The sequence below is a fragment of the Schistocerca gregaria genome, chromosome 6 (genome assembly GCF_023897955.1).
Source record: "Schistocerca gregaria isolate iqSchGreg1 chromosome 6, iqSchGreg1.2, whole genome shotgun sequence".
Classification (NCBI taxonomy): domain Eukaryota; kingdom Metazoa; phylum Arthropoda; class Insecta; order Orthoptera; family Acrididae; genus Schistocerca; species Schistocerca gregaria.
The window spans coordinates 369,447,167-369,470,527 of NC_064925.1; the positions used below are offsets into that span (position 1 = coordinate 369,447,167).

Below are 23,361 nucleotides of genomic sequence, written 5' to 3' on the forward strand. Positions count from 1 at the left end.
TAAAAAAAGCTCTTATAATAATTGTACAGCTTTCCCTCTGTTGTTAGTTGTTGCACTTGCATTGCACCTATGCTGTGTTCCCGTATACTAAAACATATGTCCTGATTTTAACTCTATTTGGGCTTACTTTTTTCCATAATTCTAGTAACCATTCAGTATCTCAGAAAAAAAATCGTCTTGCAAAGGCTGTTTTTATTTTGAAATAATTCAAAACTGGTTGCTGTAGCACCCTGCCATAATAGAATAGAAAATTTTTTACTTTCAATATCTCATTTCATCTTATTAAACTCCTTTCCCATCATCACTTAAAAATCGGCAGATCCTAAAGTTTTTCTTTCCCCAAAGAAAAAGTAGTAAAAGTAGTTGGGCTTCAGTGGTACACGTAATTTTTTATAGAGCAAAACTTGGAGTTGTAAGGTGCTGGTAATCCATATTTTGCATCAGTATGCTGTGCTACAATGAGTGGTTCAAATTTGCAACTTAGTCCCCTATAGAAGCAACAGTTGGCATCATCATCCTGTTACCATTTCGGACATTGACGTGTCACAGCAGGTTTCCAGCCACATGATTAACAGTAGACCCTCATTTGTTTTGGCACCACTGCCATGTATTTGATCTGAGCTGGGAAGTCTCCTAAAGCCAGCTCTTTATCTCTTCTTCAACATCCTCCACCGTCCCCTAATGCGCAGCAGCCAATAGTCTGTGGACTCATTCTGTTCCCATGACCAGTTGCCATAGTGGCTACCAGTCTGCACAGCAACATCCCTGTGTTTGTCCCGTGATGAGAGACAAAATTCTTCAACTCCCACCCACTGTCAGTAGTGGCACTGACTGAATTAGTGATGAGTCAAAAATGTCCCATAATGTCATAAGCTCTGAACGCACCAGTCAGTATTTTCAGTATTTAGTTGGAATTCTTGGTGATTTTAATTATATGGACGTTAGGCTGTCGTGTAAAACGTGTGTCTGTGCTTACAACTAATGTCATTTCAAATTTAAATACTGGCTCTGAAAGTCTACTTTATAGGGTGCCTGTAACACTTTTAGTCGAGAAGAGAGCAGGTTTTGACTGACCACATTGCCTGTAGTAAGGGCCGGTGAGCAGCCCATCCCTGTCTGCTTCATCGTAATTTGTTTCCCTGCACAACATGAACATCTGTACTGGACATCAGGCTTTACCCCAGATAGGCCCCTTAATCCTCACTTATCAGTAATTAAGGCTCATTTAGTAGACTTGGTAGTCTGGAAGAAAATGTGTGTGCTGTTCATTAACATTCTGTTGTTTTTTGTGTCAAGAGTGGCTCCTGATGTTCATCCGAATCACTTTTATTTTCCATGTATATGCATCAGTGGCTGCTGCTGTAAAATTATGGAAACTTATTTGTTATTGCCAGTAAAGTTTATTTATTTATTTATTTTTTACTGACTTAAGACATTGCTTTTAAACCAGGTGTGGCAGACAGCAAAGACTTTCTCAGTGACCGATAGGAGACATCCCGTATCTGTCGGACAGGCAGGTTTGAGGCACTATCTATAGTTGGTTAAGATCCTGAGCTAGTTGCAGTCTTTTGAAGCCTCTGCACCTGAAGGTCTGGTCATTCACAGAGTGTGAGACTATTGGTAGTAAGCAGCTCCAGGGTTAGGTGCATGATGAAGTCACTTAGGGATAAGGGTACCTATGAGAGAAACAAGTCTAGTATGCATTCTGTGTGCATCCTTGGGGGAGTCATCCCTGATGTCATGAGAACACAGGGTGCAGCAAGCTGTAGATAATGGCTCACATTGGTATAATTGATGTATGTCACTTTGGCACAGGAAAGATTCTCTCTAATTTCTGGTTACTATTTGAAGTGCTAAGATAAAGCTTGTAAGATAAAGGTGGAACTCACCATCAGGAGCATCATTGATGGTACCTACTGCCGATCTTTAACACAGAGCCGAGTGGAGGGTGTGAATTGGAGGATCAGATGGTTCTGCGACTGTGTAGGCTGTAGAATCATAGACTTGCGCCACAGGGTGGAGTACTGTCAGGATCTATTTAATAGATCAGAGGTCAGTTACACACAGGAGCAGGGTACATGGGTAAAAGGGGCAGCAAGGAGTGGAAAGAGTAGCTTTTTTAGGTTACAGGGTCTTGGAAATGTACAAACAGGGCTTCAGTCTCAAAGAGTGCAAGCCAAACACAGGACAAGGGTAGAACTAGGAAACATCGTCATTATTATTGTACATTGCCATAGGTTTGTTGAGGAGAACCAGACCTCCGAGTACTCATAGAAAGCACTTAAGCAGAAATCATTATAGGTACTGAAAGCTGGCTAAAGCTAGAGATAAGTTCAGCTAAAGTTTTTTGCTGAGGACATAATGTTGCTCAAAAAGGATATATTAAATTAAATTAAATTGGTGGTGGTGTTAGAAGTAGTTCATCTTGTAGTGGGACTGAAGTAGCTAGTTGCTGTGAGTTGGTATGAGCAGAGGTTGTCCTCAACACTCAGTAAATCAGTAATTGTTTCCTTAGGGAGACGACATCTCTCCCCCTTCATTTCAAATAGGTACCTGATTCGTACAGTTACAGTTGATGGTAACGTAAATCTGCCCTCAATATATAGGCAAATATGCATGTTAAAGTTAGTGACACATTTAAAGCATCATGAGAAATTGTACGAAATCCTTCCTCCAAAAATTATTTTGAGCAATAAGTTCAGAATCCCACACAAAGTTGCAAGAACGTAATTGACCTCTTAGCAACAAACAGCCCTAGCAAACAGAGAGCACCATGACGGATACCAAGATTAGTAACCAGGAGGTCATTGTAAGAAGCTCAAATACCTCAACATCCAAATCCATCAAAAATAAACACAAAATATTGCCATTCAAAATAAGCAGATAAAAACTTCTTGGCACCTACTTAAGAGACAGTCTCCATTCCCTCCAAATCGTAGACGAGATGTGGCTTACATTCAAAGCTATAATAGTGACAGTAATTGAGAGCTTTGTAACAAGCAAGTAGTAAGAAGTGGAACAGATCACTGTGGTACACTAAACAGATTAGAATACTGTTGCAGAAACAATGGAAAAAATGTGCCAGATGTAAAGTGATAACATAGCTTCAAGATTGACGATGTTCTACAGAAGCCGGAAATTCAGTGTGAGCTTCAATGCTTTTAGTAGTTTCCGCAATGAATCTGTCTTGAAATTTGGCCAAAAATCCAAGGAGATGTTGGTCTTGTATAAAGGACACCAGTGACAAAACATAATCAATTCCTTCACTTCACAATAGCAGTGCTAACATTACTGATAATAGTGCCATTAAAGAAGAGTTACTAAACAGGGTTTTCCGAAATTTCCTCGCCAAAGAAGATGCAGTAAAAATTCCAGAATTTGAATGAAGAGTAGTTGCCCTATGAATAACTTGGACGTTCAGAGCACTGAAGTTCTCAGTGTAACAAAGCAACTTAAATCGCATAATAAAGATATTTCTTCCCATCCAGACTGCATACCAGTTGGGTTCCTTGCAGAGTATGTTAAAATAATATCTCTGTACTTAGCAACTATATATGACAGCTTGCTTGATGAAAGAACCATACCAGAAGACTGGGAAGTTGCAGTGGTCACAACAATACTCAAGAAAGAAAATAGGGATAAACCACTGAATTATAGACCCATGTCATTGCTGTCGATTTGTGCTATGACTTTATAACATATTCTGTGCACAAATATTATGAAATAGATCCCAAAAGAAAAACACAACTGGCCCTTTATTAACGTGAGGTAATGAATGCTGTTGTCAGGGAATCTCAAGTTTATCCTATATTTCCAGAAGGCTTCCGAGACTGTTCTTCAAAAGCCACTCCTAATCAAACCAGTAAACCCCCGATTATGTAAAGAATCAAACTCCAATGTATAAAACATCTTCAAACTTCTGATTATTTTACAATTGAGTTAATGTGATGTTAAGCATGTAAGTAAGAAAAAGTTTATAAAAGATGTTAAATTATGTTTAAAGTTTGTTGAAACTGCAAGTGCTCTCATTAGTGATCACCGTATGAGTGTAGTCTAGATAACATGTGCTCCATTTTAAATTAAAGGTAATTTTATTGCACCTCAGTCTTTATGATACCACTTCTGAACTACATGCAACAATAGTATGTGTCATATGATGATATAATTTTTGAAGTACATTCAGTGGTATATTTAGACACTATTTGTAAAATGTATTGCTATTCGAGTTAGAAGGAAAGCAGTAACAAATTCAGATATCATGCCTGGAGCAGCAGTTTTCCCACATGAACAGCAAAAATGTAGTACTATAGTCAACATAATCATCTTGAGAGATACAGAAACTTTATAGATATTTAAGATAATTTTCATTTATTGTTCCACCTCAGTTGCACATTTTTAATTAGATTACATGATTCAATCCCTGTGGATCATCTTTAGATCTGAAACAAAAAACTAAATATGTACCATCTAATATTTTGCAATATGTAGAAAAGGAAAGAATTGCACGTAAATGTAGAATTTACCTGAGTAGTTGCATCAGCAACCTGTTTTTTCTACTCAGAATCACATATCGGAGTACTGTGTTTTGCAACTTTGGTCAGTGTTTTAAATAAGTGTGTGTTGGAGAAGGTGGTGGTGGTGGGGGGGGGGGGGGGATGAGGGAATGAGAAATGGTGTGAAGATGATTGGTGTAGGGGAAAGAAAGTAGGGAGGAGTTGGTTGGGCTGTCATGAGTTTAATAAGATAGATCATGCTAAAACTACAGAACATATAACTATGTAAAGATTCTTGTTTAATCACTAATAGTGTGGAACAGTAACTATGTAAATGTAAATAGCATAAAATAGTGAAATTATAAAATAGAATGAAGGGGAACTGAGGATGGGCAAAGAAGGCAAAAGGGTGGGGGGAGGGGGTTGTTCTTAGTGGCAGGGATGATATGGGTTTGGCAAGAGAGGGTACTGAAGATGATCCAGAGTGATCAAAACATGTAATTTCATTAAAAATGTGCAACTGAGGGGGGACAGTAAGTAAGAATTACCTTGAAAATGTAGGAAGTGATAAACTTGTTTTCTTTTACCATTTTGTGGGGAGTTTCATTAAGAAAAAGTTTTTTAAAGATTTGAAACTAAGTGTAAAACTTGTTGCAAGACACTAAGTGCTCGCATTCTCAAACACCAAAAAACTATAACTTGGGTATTTGCACACTGTAAGTTATGCTGACTCAAAACATGTTCACAGTTTCTAAATGTAATATCTGTATTATTGTGTTAAACTTTTGACATACAACTATACCTCTTAATGAGTAGATTGCAACAGCTTGCTAAATTTTTAAACTTGGTTAATCAGCATACAAAATATTGAAAACCACATTTTTGTTGACCATGGAAGCTGTTAGATAGATAGCCTGTGACTGGGTCCATCAACCATGAACTAGGGTAGCTGTTTACTAACATAGATTGCATACCTATGGAATATTGCCTCAGACGTGCAGCTGAATTCATGATCTCCTATCAGAGAAGTAACTGGTCATCGTAATTGTTAGCAGATAATGTTGTAATTTATCACCTAGTGATCTGATCAGGAGATCAAAATGAATTGTAGAATGATGTAGGCTAAACAAGATATTTGTATGGCATGAATAATGCAGTTGACTGTAAACAAGAAAATGTGTGAGGTCCTCCCAAAGAGTATAAGGAAATCAGTTAAATTTCAGTTATACAATAAATAACATAAATTTATAGGTTGTCAGTTCAACTAAATTCGTAGGGATTACAGTTATCAACAACTTAAATTAGTACCATCACATACAAAATGTGGGGAGGCAAACTAAGGATTATGTTTGCTGGCAGAACACTAAGAGGATGCCAGAAATTTACTAAAGAGATTGCTTACGCTACACTTGCCCATCCTCTTCTGGAGATTGGTGCTCGGTAAGAGATCCTTATCAGATACGATTGACGAAGGACATGGAAAAGTTCAAAGAAGGGCAGTTCATTTTGTTTTATCATGAAATGAGACAAAATGACATAGATATCGAACAAGACTTGTTGTGTCAGGCAGTAAAATAAATGTTTCTTGTTGCAGCAAGGTCTTCTCATGAAATTTCAGTCACCAACTTTGTCCTCAAAATTTGAAAATATTTTATTGGCTGTACCCTACATTGTGAGAAATGACCAATCTGATAAGATAAGAGACATCAGGGCTCGCACATAAAGATCAAGGTATTCATCTTTTCCACAAGCTATTGGAGAGTGGAACAATGGAGGAATAATCTGAGAATAATTCAGTGACTACTCCACCAAGCATTAAGTGTAAACTGCAGAGTAGTCACATAGATGCTGATGAACTAATGTTATTAAAAAAGGAATATTATCACATGCCACCAAGGCTTTGAAAATCACCCAACAAAGTATTTACCTGCTGTAATATTTTCATTTATTGGCTGATACAATTTTAGAGTGAATGCATTTCCAGTTGATTAGGAAAGTCATTTGACCTGTAATACACCTGCATTGGTGCCACAGACCTTGAGAGATGGGTCTAGAAGCTATCATCTGGAACGTAAGAAGTTTCTTTGTTGCAGAAAGTGTCATTAAGTATGTATAGGGGTGCACATATTTCTGTGGAAGATAGACTGCATTCTTTCATTGTAGAAAACTTAGGTTACTGATACAATCACATTCTTACACCATTAGAATGGCATTGTACATTCGAACTGAAAATACGTCTGCCAAGGAATTGCTGATGTAATATATCTACTGCATATGCACTAGTAAAGACCACCTATCCACCTACTTTTATACAACGAATTCACACACACACACACACACACACACACACACACACACACACACACACACACACACAGTAGTCTCACTATATTTGTTCTTTTGCAGATCAAGTGTGTATTTGTTCTTTTGCAGGTCAAGTGTGTAAAATGCCCGGAAGAGGAGCTAACCAACTGGACATTTGAGTCACATAATTACCAAAAGCATAACGGTCTCTCATGGATAGAGGGCCAAGAACCAATTGTAAGTTATATATTGTTACCACATTATAAATGATAATCAGTAGAAGAACATCTCTCTCTCTCTTTCTTACATGCCTCAGTCCCATAGTTTAGTAACTGTTCCAAAAGATAATCCAAATTTTGCCACTGCCACTGAGAGCTACCTTTCATTGTGCCCTCAACTGCCTCTCACAACTCTCCTACACCCTCCTGGGGGTACCACGTATTTGCCCTTCCATCTTGTTTTTTTCACTCCTTGCCTGTCTGTTTGGGTAGATACTTGTTTCACCAAGGCTCATAAACGAAACTAATCGATTTTTGAAAATTGGATGTATAAAATATTTACTCGCCAAGCGGTAGCAGGAGAAGACACTCATTAAAGTTAAGTAAATATGCAAGCTTTTGCAGGCAGTGACGTACTGGACAGGATGAGGAAGAAGTGTGTGTGTGTGTGTGTGTGTGTGTGTGTGTGTGTGTGTGTAATCAGTGGAAAAATAGCAATTGTATTCATAAGAGTCCCTGATAAAGCAAGTGTAAGTGAATTAATCAGTGAAACTATTATTTAATAGTTTTATAGGTAGTAAGAGGATGAAGGAGATGAATCTTGGAATGGGAACTTCTGTGTATAAGAAGGAAAAGGAGGAGAGAGAAACTTGAAAAATTCTGAAGAGAGATAGTCTTCTTCTTCTTCTTAAGTACTGTAGCCCTCACCTCACTAATGCATATTGTCAGTTACACACTCCTGCTTGAACTCAGCTACATCTGGAAAATTACACATATTTGCTCTCCTGACTATCTTAAAATATTGAATGCAATTTATATTTCTTTACATGTTTCACTTCTTATGTGATCTCAAAAGAAAAATACATTGTGTCCACCCAATTTGAAGTTCTTATTCATTACAGTGATTTGTCCTTGACTTTACATTTCTAGGACATGAAGGATGAAAAATTTGTTCAAAAAATACTTCTTAAGGTCCGCAAGCAAGGAAAGAAGTGGTTCACCTGTGAAAAGTGTGATGCTGCAAAGAAGAGTGTTGTTGGATTTTATAGCCACATGCAGTTCTGCCAGAAGACCTCCGAGGTATGTTATCTTATTTCTCTTTATTCAGTTTGATTAAAGATTGTGGATATACAAAGGTGGCACAGTAGTAAGAGGAAGTGTGTATCTCATGGTGTGTCAATAATTTGTGTCATTGTTGTTGAATGTTAGCAGAACATTTAATTCTGGTTTTCATTTGCACTGGAAGCTATCATGTCATAGTGATCACTATGGGTGTCTGGAAGGAAACATACCAAGGATTGATCAAACTAGTGAAGGAGACATATTTTGGAGGATATCAGTTTTTCAAGAGAGAGTTATCCCATAGGAAACATGCTGAAGCTTTTAAGCTGTTGCAGAGTAAAGCAGCTGAAGCATATTGTGTGAGACCAAAAACACTTTGTTTTGTGAGAGTGACTGAGGCAGTGCTTTTCCACATAAATCGGACTACATCTTTCTGACTAAAAATGCATTGGGGGAGAAAAGAAATTGTCAGTTTACTGTTTAAGTTGACCTTGCTATCAGTCATTTGATAAAAAACTCGAACATTTTGTCATAGCAAAATTCATCTTTCTTTGATCCTGAGATAATTTTACTTACTCAGTTTTTTTCTAATTAATAACAAACATTGTCACTCCTTTTGTTGTGTGACAGGTAGATCACCATACATTTCAATAAAGAATATATGTACAATGAAGTTCCATTTAAAAAAGATAAAGCTGTCATCAATCCAAAGTTTGCTATGAAAAATGAGTGCCCTATCAGCCAAGCGTTTTATGGAAGTGGTATTTCATTGCCTTCTTCTTATCTTTGAACTGACTTACTTTGCCGGATATAGGGATACTGAACCTTGCAGCAACTTGGAATTTTTCTCATTAACATGTGTTGCCAGAGGTGAAAGAAGTGACGAAAGACAGGTAAAAATTGTAGGAGTGACTGCGGATTAAACCCCATTCCCCTGGATCTGTAGTCTGGCAGTTAACCACCGAGCTGCACAAAATTTAATTAAAATCAAAATTCTTTGAGGAGAGATGTGCAAGAGGATTGTTATAATTATTCTTCTTTTGTGCAATAAGATCTTTCTTTACGAAAAATGAGCTCTCACAGAAAATTACATTAATCATTTGCAAAGGAGGGTATGAATACTTGAACTGTAATTGTTACCTTGATATTTGTAAACAAGGTTTGCAGAATATTATTAGATTCTGGGAATTGTATTCTCAGTGTATGGTAACTAAGTTTTCATGACAAATGTGACAGCTTACTTGTAGCATTAACCATTTTGAGAAAGTTGTGTGTGCAGTACAAAAAATTTTAAGGCTAAAGACAACCAATTAACATTCAGATTAGGTGTTGATCATACAACAAGCACATAAATAAGATTGAAATCATTGTTAAGCTTTCGGATAGTGTTACTTATCAGAACTGAAGCCTGTGCATGTGCCCACAGGCATACATGTGCATGCACATGGTTACATTATCCTAGTGTTGCAGCACAACTTGTTTGAGGAGTTGTTGGGTGAAATGAACAAGAAACCTGGGAGGGGTGGGGAGGCTGGCAGCTACGGAGTAGTTACCAAGGAAACATCACAGAAATGCAGCTCCAACGAGGTCATCCCAGTGTGGACAGAGAAAGTTGTGGATAGCTTACAGTGAAGTGGGGAATGGAGTTAGAAGAGGGGGTGTGTTGGAGGAAGGGGTTGAGGGCTAATACTCTGAGGTGACAAACATCATGGGATACCTGTAAATATTGTGTCAGACTTCCTTTTGCCCAGTGTAGTGCAGCAATTTGATTTAGCATGAACTCAGTGAATCATTGGAAGTCCCCTGCAGAAATATTGAGCCATGCTGCCTCCATAAGCGTTTGGTGGGAATCGTGTTGGGTGATCTGGGTGGCCAAATCATTCACTCAAATTGTCTGGAACACTCTTCAAAAACTAATCATGAACAACTGTGACCCGCTGACATGCCGCATTGTCTTCCATAAAAATTCCGTTGTTGTTTGGGAATATGAAGTCCATGATGGCTGCAGATGGTCTCCAAGTAGCCAAACGTAACCACTTCCAGTCGATCAGTTCAGTTGGACCAAAGGATCCAATCCATTCTATGTAAAGACAGCCCACACCATTATGGAGCCACCAATAGCATGCACAGTGCCCTGTTGACAACTTGGTTTCATGACTTCACGAGGTCTGTGCCACCAGCTCTTGGGACTCATCTGACCAGCCCACAGTTTTCGTCATCTAGGGTCCAACTGATGTGCTGACAAGCCCAAGAGAAGCGCTGCAGGCAAAGTCAAGCTGTCAGCAAAGGAATCCGTGTTGATTGTCTGCTGCCATAGCCCATTAAAGCTAAATTTTGCCATACTGTCCTACCAGATACATTCATCATTGATTTCTGTTGTTATTTCTTGCAATTTTGCTTGCTTGTTAGTACTGACAACTGTATGCAAATGCCACTGTCCTCTTTCATTAAGTGGAGGCTATCAGTCACTGTGTTCTCCATGGTGAGAGGTAATGCTGGCGATCTGGTATTCTCAAACACTCTTGACACTGTGGATCTTTGAATATTGAATTCCCTAATGATTTCCAAAATGGAATGTCCCATGCGTCTAGCTCCAACTACCATTCTGCATTTAAGGTCAGTTAATTCCTGTCGTGCAGCCATAATCATGTGGAAGCCTTTTTACATGAATCACCCGAGAAAAAAATAGCAGCCCCACCAACGCACTGCCCTTTTGTGCCTTGTGTATGTAATATTACTACTATTCGTATACGTGTGAACTGTATCCCATGATTTTTGCAACGTCATTGTATAGGACAGAGGAAGAGGGGTCAGGCACAATGAAAAAAAAAAAAAAAACACACACACACACACACACACACACACACACACACACACACACACACAGTTTCGTTGCCCAACAAACTGTGGTAATATTCTGTATGTTCCCTACAATCAAGTGTTCCTCTCATAGTAATAGCAGAACTGTATGTTTTGCTGCTGCCATCAGAATTTTTTTTTGTGTGTGGCTTGGGGACAGACATATTTGCTGAAGGCCATCCCTAGACAAACATTTTGCATTGGATTTTTCAGACACGTCTCTACTTATTTTCAAAGTATACAAAATCATTACAAAGCTTTGTGAGGGTAAGAAAAGGATGAGGATTCATCCTGCAACCTCAAGTAATGTGCACTCTTATCCTAGTTGCGACGTTGAAATTTATTTTTGTTCAGCAATAAGGCTGTGTATAATGAACTATCCTCTTAAATAAATAGCTGTTGTGTTGTCAGTCACATTGTTATGTGCAAAGTGATGTAAGTAATGACAAAATATGTGATCGTAATCACATGTAAGAAAATTCATTCACATTCATGTTCACACAATGCACTGAAGCATATTAAGAGATCACCAAAATCACAAATTGGTACATTTGCTCTTGCAGCATTACGAAGTACATTCATTTCACGCTTTCGTGATAATGCACCTTGCATTTTCTTCCTACTCTACTAAGGCAACTCATTCAAGGTTTTGACGTAATGAATAATGTGAAAAATGAAAATGCATATAAGTTGATAAATCTCTGAACATTGTTCTGACCATGCTATATCTTGCACAGGTAAATTCTCATTTCTTACACTGATCTCTCAGAGTAAAAATACGTGATATTTGAGATCTGAAAATATTTTCAAGCAGATCTGAAATCAGTTATAATGTATAAAGGACCTTTGTGATTTGTTTTTGAAATCAACACAGAATTTTTATTTTTTCGTAGCTAGTGATAGTTTGCTTCTGTTATTACCCACTCTTTACATTTCAAGTTTACGTATAAATGTGTAACACCATAGAAAAAGTGCTTTTTCACATCTTGTCTTTCAGCACTCATTTATTTCAATAGCGTGTGTGCAGCTACGTATTTACAGCTGTACTATTTCAGGTACAGTTGTAGTTTTTATTTTCAAATAATTAAATGTAGCACAATTTTGCCAACTTATATGCTAGCTAAGGTATATCTTTATCAGTGCCTAGCTTTGAATTTTGTCTTCTATTTGTCGTCGTAGAGTTATTTGTGTAAATGTGGGAGATAAGAAAGGTAGGAAGAGGTAGACGCAACGGAGGAGAAGAACACAGATGTATGAAACAAGGAGAGTTCGCACAGATGCAGGAATGCAGGTTCCTAGTAAGATTACTGGAATGGGCCATATATGGGAGCAACTGTCAAAAACAAAGATGATACACGACTGTAGATGACACACAATGAGTGTAGAAGTCCAAAAAGGGAAGTGAGATGCTAATATTGAAGTAAGGGGCAGAGGGAAGAATGAAGTTAGTGTTTCAGAAGTGATGTAGATGAGGAGATAATGAGGCCAGGGTATTGGATCAGAAAGGTGACAATGTGGCGCCAATGAGATCGACACCAGTATCGATTTGAGCGTCATCTTTGAACTGAGCAAAACATAATCTTTGTATAGTTCCGCCATCCAGTTCTCTGTAAGCCTTACTTGTGTGAAGAGGTAAATAAAAGAAACCCCTGATTATAAGGTGTTGTTTGGTCACCCGAGCATCCACCTCACTGGTGACTCTGAATTGTAACGTATTCCATTTTCGCTGTTTTACTGTGTCCACAGCCTCTGCATCGGTTATTTTTGCGTGTATTACATCAACAGAACATTCGAACAATGGCTTCGGCATAACGCTGGATTTTGTGATCAATATTCATCGTTTTGCGGGCGATTTACACATTGTTCAAATGTTTTGTTGATGTAATACTTGCAAAAATAACCGACGCGGAGGCTATGGACACAGTAAAATGGCGAAATTGTAATATGTTACAACTCGGGGTCACCAGTGAGGTGGATGCTCGGCTTAGATACACCAAACAACACCTTATAAACAGGGGTTCATTTATTTACCTCTTCACACAAGTAAGGCTTACAGAGAACTGGATGGCGGAACTATACAAAGATTTTGTTTTGCTCAGTTCAAAGATGATGCTCAGACCGATACTGGTGTCGATCTCATCAGCGCTACATTGTCATCTTTCTGATCCAGTACCCTGGCCTCATTATCTCATCTGCAATACGATGCCTGTCACTCGTCGATTACACCAATTTTGCCGGACATTATCGTGTCTGCAACAACAAGTGAGGTTATCAGACGCCTTTGTTCCTGCCACATGTGCCCTCCCTCATCGGCGGTGCAGTTACCTCTTACAGATCTACGTGCAGTGCAGGATCAATGCCGATTTCTGCAAATGCTCCATTGGATAACCTACCACTGCCAGAACAATGGTTTGCCATGCCACAATCGGTGCAGTTCCAAGCGGATTCCTGGCACGTGGCTGGAATTGCTTTGTTCACGGGTCAATCTCCTCAGCATCCGACCACGCCCGCGTGCCTCGGTTCAGCATCAGCACATGCCTTCCTGCTTCAATACCTCGGTCTGCAACAGCAGTAATGGCTTCTTATTTGTGCCTGACCTCCATCTCCGTCCTGCTGCTACGCCGCAGCGTTTTGTGCCACGACATTCACCTTTTCCGCCCACCGTTTTGAGTGAAGTGACTTTGAACAGTGAACATTCACACATTTCGCCCAACGTTCGACACCATTTTCCTCACTGTGCTTTTGGACAGCCTGCACCTCTGCAGCCTCCCTGCAACAGAAGTGGCTCCAACTCTGAACACGTGTCAAGTTTTACGCAGACTGGCATGCGTTTTCAAACTTCGACCTGTTTTTCATCTGTCGCCCCCGGGCCGGCTCCAGTCGAGCTTCTGCTCCCGTTCTCAGCACATCTCGGTGCACGTCCGCATCGGTCTTCCACGACACGCCAATCTGAACACACTCACAATGTGTCGAACTTGCGCAACCACAATTGACACATTACAGTTTCTCACCTGTGTCGGCCTTCTGCGTCATGACGGATCACACTCAACCACAATGCGTCACCTTCATGCTGCCACCGCCCCCCCCCCAACACGGCAGCATTTGGCACTCGGCCGCACACGAGTGCGCATGCGCGACGAGCTTCATGTATTCCCGTACTGACAGCTTCTACCCTCCCCTCCCCTCATGGACAGCACCTCAAACTATGCAACTTCGGCTTCTGCACACTGCCGTGCAATCGCCACTGACAACACAAACGGTGCACTTGCACCTAGCACTTCGCCCGCGACCGTGCTGCCACAGGCCACGCCTTAAGACAATGGACTCACTAACGCTTCAAGAGCTCTACCAAGCTCACCCGACCACAGTGCCACTGCTTCGGACCAGCGGCCATCTTGTCACGTTGACTCCTGCGACACTTCACTGCCTCGGCTCCCGTCGGATCCACTGAGTGGCTCCGAACACCACGACCTCACCTCGCCTGCCCTGCCCGCCTCACATTGTAAACAAACCATCTCCCGTGCTGCCAGCAACATTTCTGTTGTCACCAACGGCACGGTTCACAATCTTCGCCTCACGGCAGGCCCCCCGATCTCCAGTAAACCATTTCAACTTTGTCCTGAGCGCCTCTCCGACCTTAAAAAGCAGATTTCTGAACTTCTAAGCTCCGGCATCATCGAACCCTCTGCCAGAAGTTGGTCTACGCCCATTCATATGACACCCAAGAAAGACGGGTCCTGGCGCATGTGCCGAGACAGCCGTCAATTAAACGCACAAACAATTATGGACACCTACCCCATACCAAACAATGCCAACTTTACCAGTTCCCTCGCAGGTGCAACCACATTCGCGTGTCATTGATTGCAAACGGGCCTACCACCAGATCCCCATGGCTCCTGAAGACATCGAGAAGACAGCAATCACCACCCAAATCGGGTTATTTCAGTTTCGATTCATGCCCTTCGGTGTGAAAAACGCAACCCAGACCTGGCAATGCTTCATTAACGAAGTGCTATTCGGACTAAAATTCTGCTTTGCATATCTTGATGACATTCTTGTGTTCATCTCCTCCGTCGAGGACAAAATTCGATATATGCAAACTGTTATGGACACTCTCACGGCAGCAGGTATTGAGATCAACTAAGACAAATTGCAGCTACATAAACCTACTGTCACTTTTCTTGGTTTTCGGGTCTCAGGAGATGGCATCTCACCGCCCCCTGACAAAGTACAAACAATACTAAACCTACCCAAACCTTCATCATTCAAAGAGCTCCAGCGCTTTCTGGGGACGGTTAATTATTATCACTGTCATCTACCTCGGGCTGCGGAGATTCAGGCTCCATTGACGGATGCCTTGGCAGGCACCAAGGCTTCTAGATCTCGGCCTGTTCCATGGACTCCTGCTATGACTGACTCTTTCACTGCCCTCAAAAATCTTCTTGCTGAGGCTTGCACTATCGCACAACCTCATCCCAATGCACAGATTTTCATCACCACAGATGCGAGCGATACTGCCATCGGCGCTGCCCTTAGCTAGACAGTCGACGGCCAAACTTCGCCTCTGCAGTTCTTCTCGCACAAGCTCACCAATGCACAATGGAAATATTCCACGTTTGATAGGGAGTTGCTCATGGTCTACGAAGTGATCAAACATTTTAAGACAGATGTTGAGGGATGCCCTTTCTATGTTTTAACAGACCACAAACCCCTGGCTGTGGCTATTTCAAACCCACCAGCGGACCCGCCTCCTTGCCGTTTCATATATATGGACTTCATATCTCAGTTCACCACCGATGTCAGACACATAAAGGGTGCAGACAATATAGTTGCTGATTTCCTTTCATGATTCGACGCCGTTCATTTGCTCTCTGAACTGCCTAACCTCCAACCTGCTGACGAGGACACAAAAAACCTGATTTCAGACTTTATCTCTTCACTATACTTCATCCACACCACCTTCCCTGGCATTTCTGGTGAGATCTGGTGCGACGGAAGTACGGGCATGTTACGCCCCCTCATCCCAACCACGCTCCGTTGAGCTGTCTTCAACGCACTGCATAATTTAGCCCAACCTGTTGTTCGTGCGTCCGCCCGCCTCGTAGCGGAGCGCTTTGTGTGGAGACATGTCATCAAGGACTGCCAGCAATGGGCACGCTCTTGCGCCACGTGCCAATGCTGTGAAGTACACAAGCACACTCCGCCCCCCCACACCACCACAACCACCACCACCACAACCATGACCACCACCACTACCACCACCATCACCCCTCTCGGCGCCTTTTCAATTTTCGTTCCCTCCTGGGCATGTCGTCCAGCATATTCACATTGACATTGTCGGCCCTCTCCCCCCCTCTAACGGCTTTTGTTATGTTCTCTCGTCTATTGACTGAACAAATCGCTGGGTCGAGGCTGCCCCCTCCCCAATATCACTGCAGAAACTGTTGCTCGAGCTTTCGTCGAGTCATGGGTATCATGTTTCGGATGTCCAGCTATCATCACAACTGACCAGGGCAGACAATTTGAGTCGGCCCTGTTCAACGAGATTTGTAACATTTGCGGCACCCGACACATCCATACCACAGCATATCACTCGCAAAGTAACGGGCTATTTGAGTGCTGGCACCGCACTTTCAAGGCGGCTTTTCGATGGCACAATTCTCTTTGGATGGAGGCCCTTCCCCTTGTGCTACTCGGCATTCGTGCGATCTATAAGGAAGACATCAAAGGCACAATAGCCAAGTTCGTATACGGCCAGAACATTGTTCACCCTGGCAAACATGTGAGCCTTTCCGCTTCTATCCCTGTCTGACTTACCTTCCTTCGTAGACCGCGTCAGACGCCACTTCATTAACCTCTACATCCCTCCGCCTGCCAGCCATTCCTGCCCTAAGGTTCACGTCCCAAAATCCCTGAACAGTTGCGAGTACGTCATGCTCCGAGGTGACACTGTACATGCTCCCCTCCAACCCCCATATACCAACCCGTACCTAGTCCTCCGGCCACCACCTATGACATCCAGATAAAAGATTCAGCTGTTACAGTCTCTCTCAACAGACTTGAGCCTCCTCATGCTGAGCCCGCTTCTACGCCCTTCAAGGCACGACCACGCCACTCACTGTCGTGGCCCACGACGCTCCGACCACTCCCTCCACGTCAGACTTACTCACTCAGTCGAGTGACTTCCAGCTCCAATCGTCGAGCTCTTCTCCGCTCTTGCTCTCTACTCCAGTCTCACGCACACCGTCGAGTGATCACATGCTCCCCACGTCGAGGTAACCTACGATCACGCCCTGCGCCGCCGGGTCTTTCTCCGGTCCTTTGACCTCTCCCCTGTCGCCTGCCTCCCCCTGTCGAGTTTTCTCACCCCCCCCCCCCCCCCCATCTTGAACATGCCCTCGCTGGAGGTGTTTGTGCCTGTCCCCCCAGACATAATCCACGACATCTCTATAATACTACGTGATGAGACACTGTTCGTTGTATGTTTCCCTTCATCCGGTGCTCATGACACAACCTCCACCGTTTCCTGCCACCTGGTGAAATGTGTTCCCCTCTCACTCGACGTTGACCTGGACATGCTTTGTGTGTTCGCCACGCCCACCGGAGACACCGTTGTCATCGCTCCATTCCTCCTGCAAACCGCCAGCCTACCTGTCACCGCATGATGTGCTTCAACGACTTCCAGATTCGGTGGCCTGACCGTCCTTCACGTCATCTACCCACACAGCTCCCCGATGATGCTGTCAAGCTGACTGTGGTCCAGCTCCCGTGGACAACCCCTGCCGACGCCATATTCCCCCCTCCCCTGCCTCTTAGGAGTATTCTGTACTGTGTGTGTGGGGGGGGGGGGGGGGGGGTGGCAGTGGCAGCTATGAGGTGACATTGAGATAGACACCAGTACTGATCTGAGGATCATCTTTGAACTGAGGAAAACATTATTTTTGTATAGTTCCACCATCCAGTTCTCTGTAAGCCTTACTTGTGTGAAGAGGTAAATAAATGAACCCCTGATTATAAGGTGTTGTTTGGTGTATCTCACCCGAGCATCCGCCTCAACAAAAACAGGTAAAATGCAGTTGTAGGTCAAGAGAGATAGAGAGTGGGGGTGGGTTAAAGGATGTGTTGGAGTTATAAGTTTGAGCTTAGAATACTTGTATTGCAAGTGAGGATCTGCAAAGTATGGTTTGTGAAGTAGCTACTGAAGTTGACCAAATTGTGCAAAGTAATAGGCTTGAACTGGATGGTTCAGTATACTCTTAGTTGGGCTATAGCCTGTTCTACAGGTGGACAATTTTTTAACAATCCTAATGTAGAACACTGTGCAGCAGTGGCAACAAAGGTGCTTGTCTTAATAGGATAGAATATACTAGATACAGGAGTGGAACAGTTGGTGGTGGATTGATTCATGGTACAGTTCATACAGGCAATAAACATATAATACATAATTAATCTAGAACAGTTGTTTTCAACCTGTTGGAAATTACCCTGATGGGTATAATGTAATTTTCTCAGGGATAGAAACAAAAGGGTTTAGTTGAACTCCATTCACAAAACTAAATTATTTTGAAAAGGTCATTGTTATCACTATTTTGTAAGGCTGTAATACTGATTACATAAGTTACCATATGAGTAATTACATTTTTTTTAAAATTCCTTAACACGTGGTACAGAGTGGTAGTGGTTACAGCTTTTTTATGTAGTGAATGGATTAGAGAAACATTCCAGCCTGTCGCCCAGGATTTTTTCTCTTTGCCAAATGTGTGTAATTTCTTTGACTGAATTTGGACCTAAATTTTTCAAAAATTCATTCTCCTGGTGGTCTGTTGTTTTTTAAGTTTCTTGATGTGTGAGTGGTGGTGACGGACTTTCTCTTGTGACTTCTGGAGGTATTTTTTGAAATCTGTCCTTGGGTTCCAGACAGTTTAACAGCTGTGAAAATTGTGTGGCTAGTTCTTGACAGTTTTCTTTATTTGTCAATGCTAATCCACCACTTTACTTTCGAAATCATAGGTTTTGATGAGTACTCTTTGATTTGGTTTGCGAAGGTGTTGTAGAAGTTGTGTGTGTTATAATTTTTGAAGTTGTCTTCAGTTGACTGCAGTCGGTCATCGACGTATTTTCGTTTATTTTGTCCTAAAATCTTAGTTGTTTGCTTGTAAACTTAAAAGAATTTCTTGTTGAAATTGTAATTTTTGAGGTGCTGTTTTTCTTTGTTCTTGTGCATTTTCACATTCGTGATTCTACCAAGAGTGTTTTGGTCTTTTGTGAAGAAGGATCAGGTCTTTCACTGTTTTGATTACTTCAGTTTGAAATTTTGTCCAGTCTTTTTCAGGTTGTTCTTTCCATTTTTCTGTTATTTTAGAATCTTTGTTTTCTCTGTAGACCAAAATTCAGAACCACCAGCATTTTCCTGTTGAATTTTTTGCTGGGTGTGAATTTAATTTCAATTCTGGTTAAACAATGATCCGAATCGATGTTTGCACCTGAGCGTAGTTGCACATTGTACTTGTCATTTATATCGCCAAATGATCAGTCTGTGGTTCATGGTGTGAGTTCCTGTAGTCATGTCCAAGTTCATGAACCACGGGCAACGTATGAGTGGCCAAGTAAGTGGTCCCGACAGTCAGGGTACCAGTTACTTTGGAATAAGGCAGGGCATCTCGGACATATTTCGAGTCGTGGTCACCTTTGTACTCATACGGCAAAGACTACCAAATCCGCCGGTTAGTCCCTCAACCGTTAGGGGTAATACCCAATGGGACTCGGGGCAAGTAAGGCTAGCAACCTGCTTCCCTGGTACTTTAAATATGATGCTGGCAACAATCAGAGCAAAATTCCTCGGACCTCTGGAGGTGACGGAGTCCCACATCTAACTGACAAACCAGGGCTCCTAAGATACGACTTGGCAAACAAATGGTAATGAGATGGGGAGCTATTAATATCAATGGGGGCTACTGTGGGAAGAAGGTAGAGCTGGCAGAGGCTGCAAGTAAGATGGGGCTGGACCTTTTAGCTGTAAGTGACATTCGGGTAAGGGGTGAGAAAGAAGAGGAAGTGGGAGACTACAAGGTCTACCTGTCAGGAGTCAAAGCAGGAATAGCACAGTGGGGTGTAGGCCTGTACATCAGAAAAGAAATGGAACCCAGCGTAGTTACAATAAGGTATGTAAACGAATGACTGATGTGGATAGATTTGACAGTGTCTAGCTAGAAAATTAGGATTGTGTCAGTATATTCGCATTGTGAAGGGACAGATCAAGATAAGATGGATAGTTTTTATGAGGCACTCAGTGATGTAGTTGTTAGAGTGAAGGACAAGGACAGTGTTCTGCTCATGGGTGATTTTAACGCCAGGATTGGAAATCGAACAGAAGGGTATGAAAAAGTTATGGGTAAATTTGGAGAGGATATGGAGGCCAACAGGAACGGGAAACAATATGGGCTTAGTAATCACAAATTCCTTTTTTAAACGTAAGAACATTCACCGGTATACTTGGGAAGGCAGGGGAACCAAATCTGTCATTGACTATATAATAACAGATCAGGAATTCAGTAAGGCTGTGAGGGACACACATGTATTCAGGGGATTCTTTGATGACACTGATCATTATTTAATCTGCAGTCAAATTGGGATTGTGAGGTCGAAAGCGCAGGTGGTCAGGTCCATATGTAGGAGGATAAGAGTGGAGAAACTTCAGGATAAGGAAATCAGGCACAAGTACATAACAGTGATCTCAGAAAGGTACCAGTTAGTTGAATGTAGTCAATTACAGTCATTTGAAAAGGAATGGACAAGGTACAGGGACACAGTACTAGAAGTGGCTAAAGAATGTCTTGGAACAGTAGTGTGTAAAAGTAGGAAGAAGCAAACAGCTTGGTGGAATGACACAGTCAAGGCAGCCTGTAAAAGGAAAAAGAAGGCGTATCAAAAATGGCTACATACTAGAACTCGGGTAGACAGAGAAAGTTATGTTGAAGAAAGAAACAAAGCCAAACAAATAATTGCAGCATCCAAGAAGAAATCTTGGGAAGACTTTGGAAACAGGTTGGAGACTATGGGTCAAGCTGCTGGAAAACCATTCTGGAGTGTAATTAGCAGTCGCCGAAAGGGAGGTAAGAAGGAAATGACCAGTATTTTGGACAGGTCAGGAAAACTGCTGGTGAATCCTGTGGATGCCTTGGGCAGATGGAGGGAATATTTTGAAGAGTTGCTCAATGTAGGTGAAAATACGGTAATGTTTCAGATTTCGATGTGCAATGGGATAGGAATGATGATGGAAATAGAATCTCATTTGAGGAAGTGGAGAAAATGGTCAATAGATTGCAGTGCAATAAAGCAGCTGGGGTGGATGAAATTAAGTTGGAACTCATCAAATACAGTGGAATGTCAGGTCCTAAATGGCTACACAGGGTAATTGAAATAGCCTGGAAGTCGGGACAGGTTCCATCAGACTGGACGAAAGCAGTAATCACACCAATCTTTAAACATGGAAACAGAAAAGATTGTAACAACTACAGAGGTATCTCTTTAATCAGCATTGTGGATAAAATCTTCTCAGGTATTGTTGAAAGGAAAGTGCGAGTATTAGTTCAGGACCAATTGGATGAAAATCAGTGTGGGTTTAGGCCTCTTAGAGGTTGTCAGGACCAGATCTTTAGCTTACGGCAAATAATGGAGAAGTGTTATGAGTGGAACAGGGAATTGTATCTATGCTTTATAGATCTAGAAAAGGCATATGACCGGGTTCCTAGGAGGAAGTTATTGTCTGTTCTACGAGATTATGGAATAGGAGGCAAACTTTTGCAAGCAATTAAAGGTCTTTACATGGATAGTCAGGTAGCAGTTAGAGTTGACGGTAAATTGAGTTCATGGTTCAGAGTAGTTTCAGGGGTAAGACAAGGCTGCAACCTGTCTCCACTGTTGTTCATATTATTTATGGATCATATGTTGAAAACAATAGACTGGCTGGGTGACGTTAAGATATGTGAACACAAAATAAGCAGTCTTGCATATGCGGATGACTTAGTTGTGATGGCAGATTCGATTGAAAGTTTGCAAAGTAATATTTCAGAGCTAGATCAGAAATGTAAGGACTATGGTATGAAGATTAGCATCTCCAAAATGAAAGTAATGTCAGTGGGAAAGAAATATAAACGGATTGAGTGCCAAATAGGAGGAACAAAGTTAGAACAGGTGGACGGTTTCAAGTACTTAGGATGCATATTCTCACAGGATGGCAACATAGTGAAAGAACTGGAAGCGAGGTGTAGCAAAGCTAATGCAGTGAGCGCTCAGCTACGATCTACTCTGTTCTGCAAGAAGGAAGTCAGTACCAAGACTAAGTTATCTGTGCACCGTTCAATCTTTCGACCAACTTTGTTGTATGGGAGCAAAAGCTGGGTGGATTCAGGTTACCTTATCAAGAAGGTTGAGGTTACGGATATGAAAGTAGCTAGGATGATTGCAGGTACTAGTAGATGGGAACAATGGCAAGAGGGTGTCCACAATGAAGAAATCAAAGGAAAACTGGGAATGAACTCTATAGATGTAGCAGTCAGGATGAACAGGCTTAGATGTTGGGGTCATGTTACACGCATGGGAGAAACAAGGTTACCCAAGAGACTCATGGGTTCAGCAGTAGAGGGTAGGAGGAGTCGGGGCAGACCAAGGAGAAGGTACCTGGATTCAGTTAAGAATGATTTTGAAGTAGTAGGTTTAACATCAGAAGAGGCACCAATGTTAGCACTGAATAGGGGATCGTGGAGGAATTTTATAAGGGGACTATGCTCCAGACTGAATGCTGAAAGGCATAATCAGTCTTAAATGATGATGATGATGAATGATCAGTCTAAAATTCTCCTAAATGATGGGTGGGTGACAACCGTGTGTGTGTGTGTGTGTGTGTGTGTGTGTGTGTGTGTGTGTGTTTTGGAATTTTTGCAAAGTGAGTTGACATAATTTAATTTTTTCTTTTTTTCCCCATAACTCAATGAGTCACATGCCATTCTTATTGCTGAACTTGTGAGCGGAATAATCTCCCACTGTCCTCTTGTATTTTTGTTCCCTGCCAGTTTGGAAATTGAAATCACTGAGTAGGATTTTCACGTCATCTTATGGAATTTTGGCCATCTTTGTTGCCTACAAAGAAAGCCATGCCAAAAAATTCTGCTCTCTGCTATTTTACCAATTTTCTTATTTGTTAGACTTTTGAAGGTTCTGTAATTATTGTAGTCTATCGTTTCTGAATCTATGAAGCGTTTTTTACTGGGTGAGAATTTAGATTTTGTACTTCATGAGTTATGTTGTTAGATTGTGTAGTTTTCCTGCTCGAATGGATGTCGGAGTGTCACAAGTGCCAATGTAGGTATGTGCTTTTCTTGAACGTTTACCAGAGCACTCCAAATTGCTCTCTCTCATATAGGTCT

General features: G+C 41.6%; 1 protein-coding gene across 4 annotated transcripts in view; it reads left to right on the forward strand.

The window, feature by feature from the left end:
• Window positions 1-23,361, forward strand: part of LOC126277997 (uncharacterized) — a 277,984-nt gene that overhangs the window by 145,113 nt on the left and 109,510 nt on the right. For all 4 annotated transcript variants that reach the window (XM_049977675.1, XM_049977678.1, XM_049977677.1 and 1 more), the window contains 2 exons: window positions 6,927-7,034; window positions 7,946-8,095. In XM_049977675.1, the coding sequence (XP_049833632.1) occupies window positions 6,927-7,034; window positions 7,946-8,095 (258 nt within the window). The remainder of the gene's footprint in view (window positions 1-6,926; window positions 7,035-7,945; window positions 8,096-23,361) is intronic.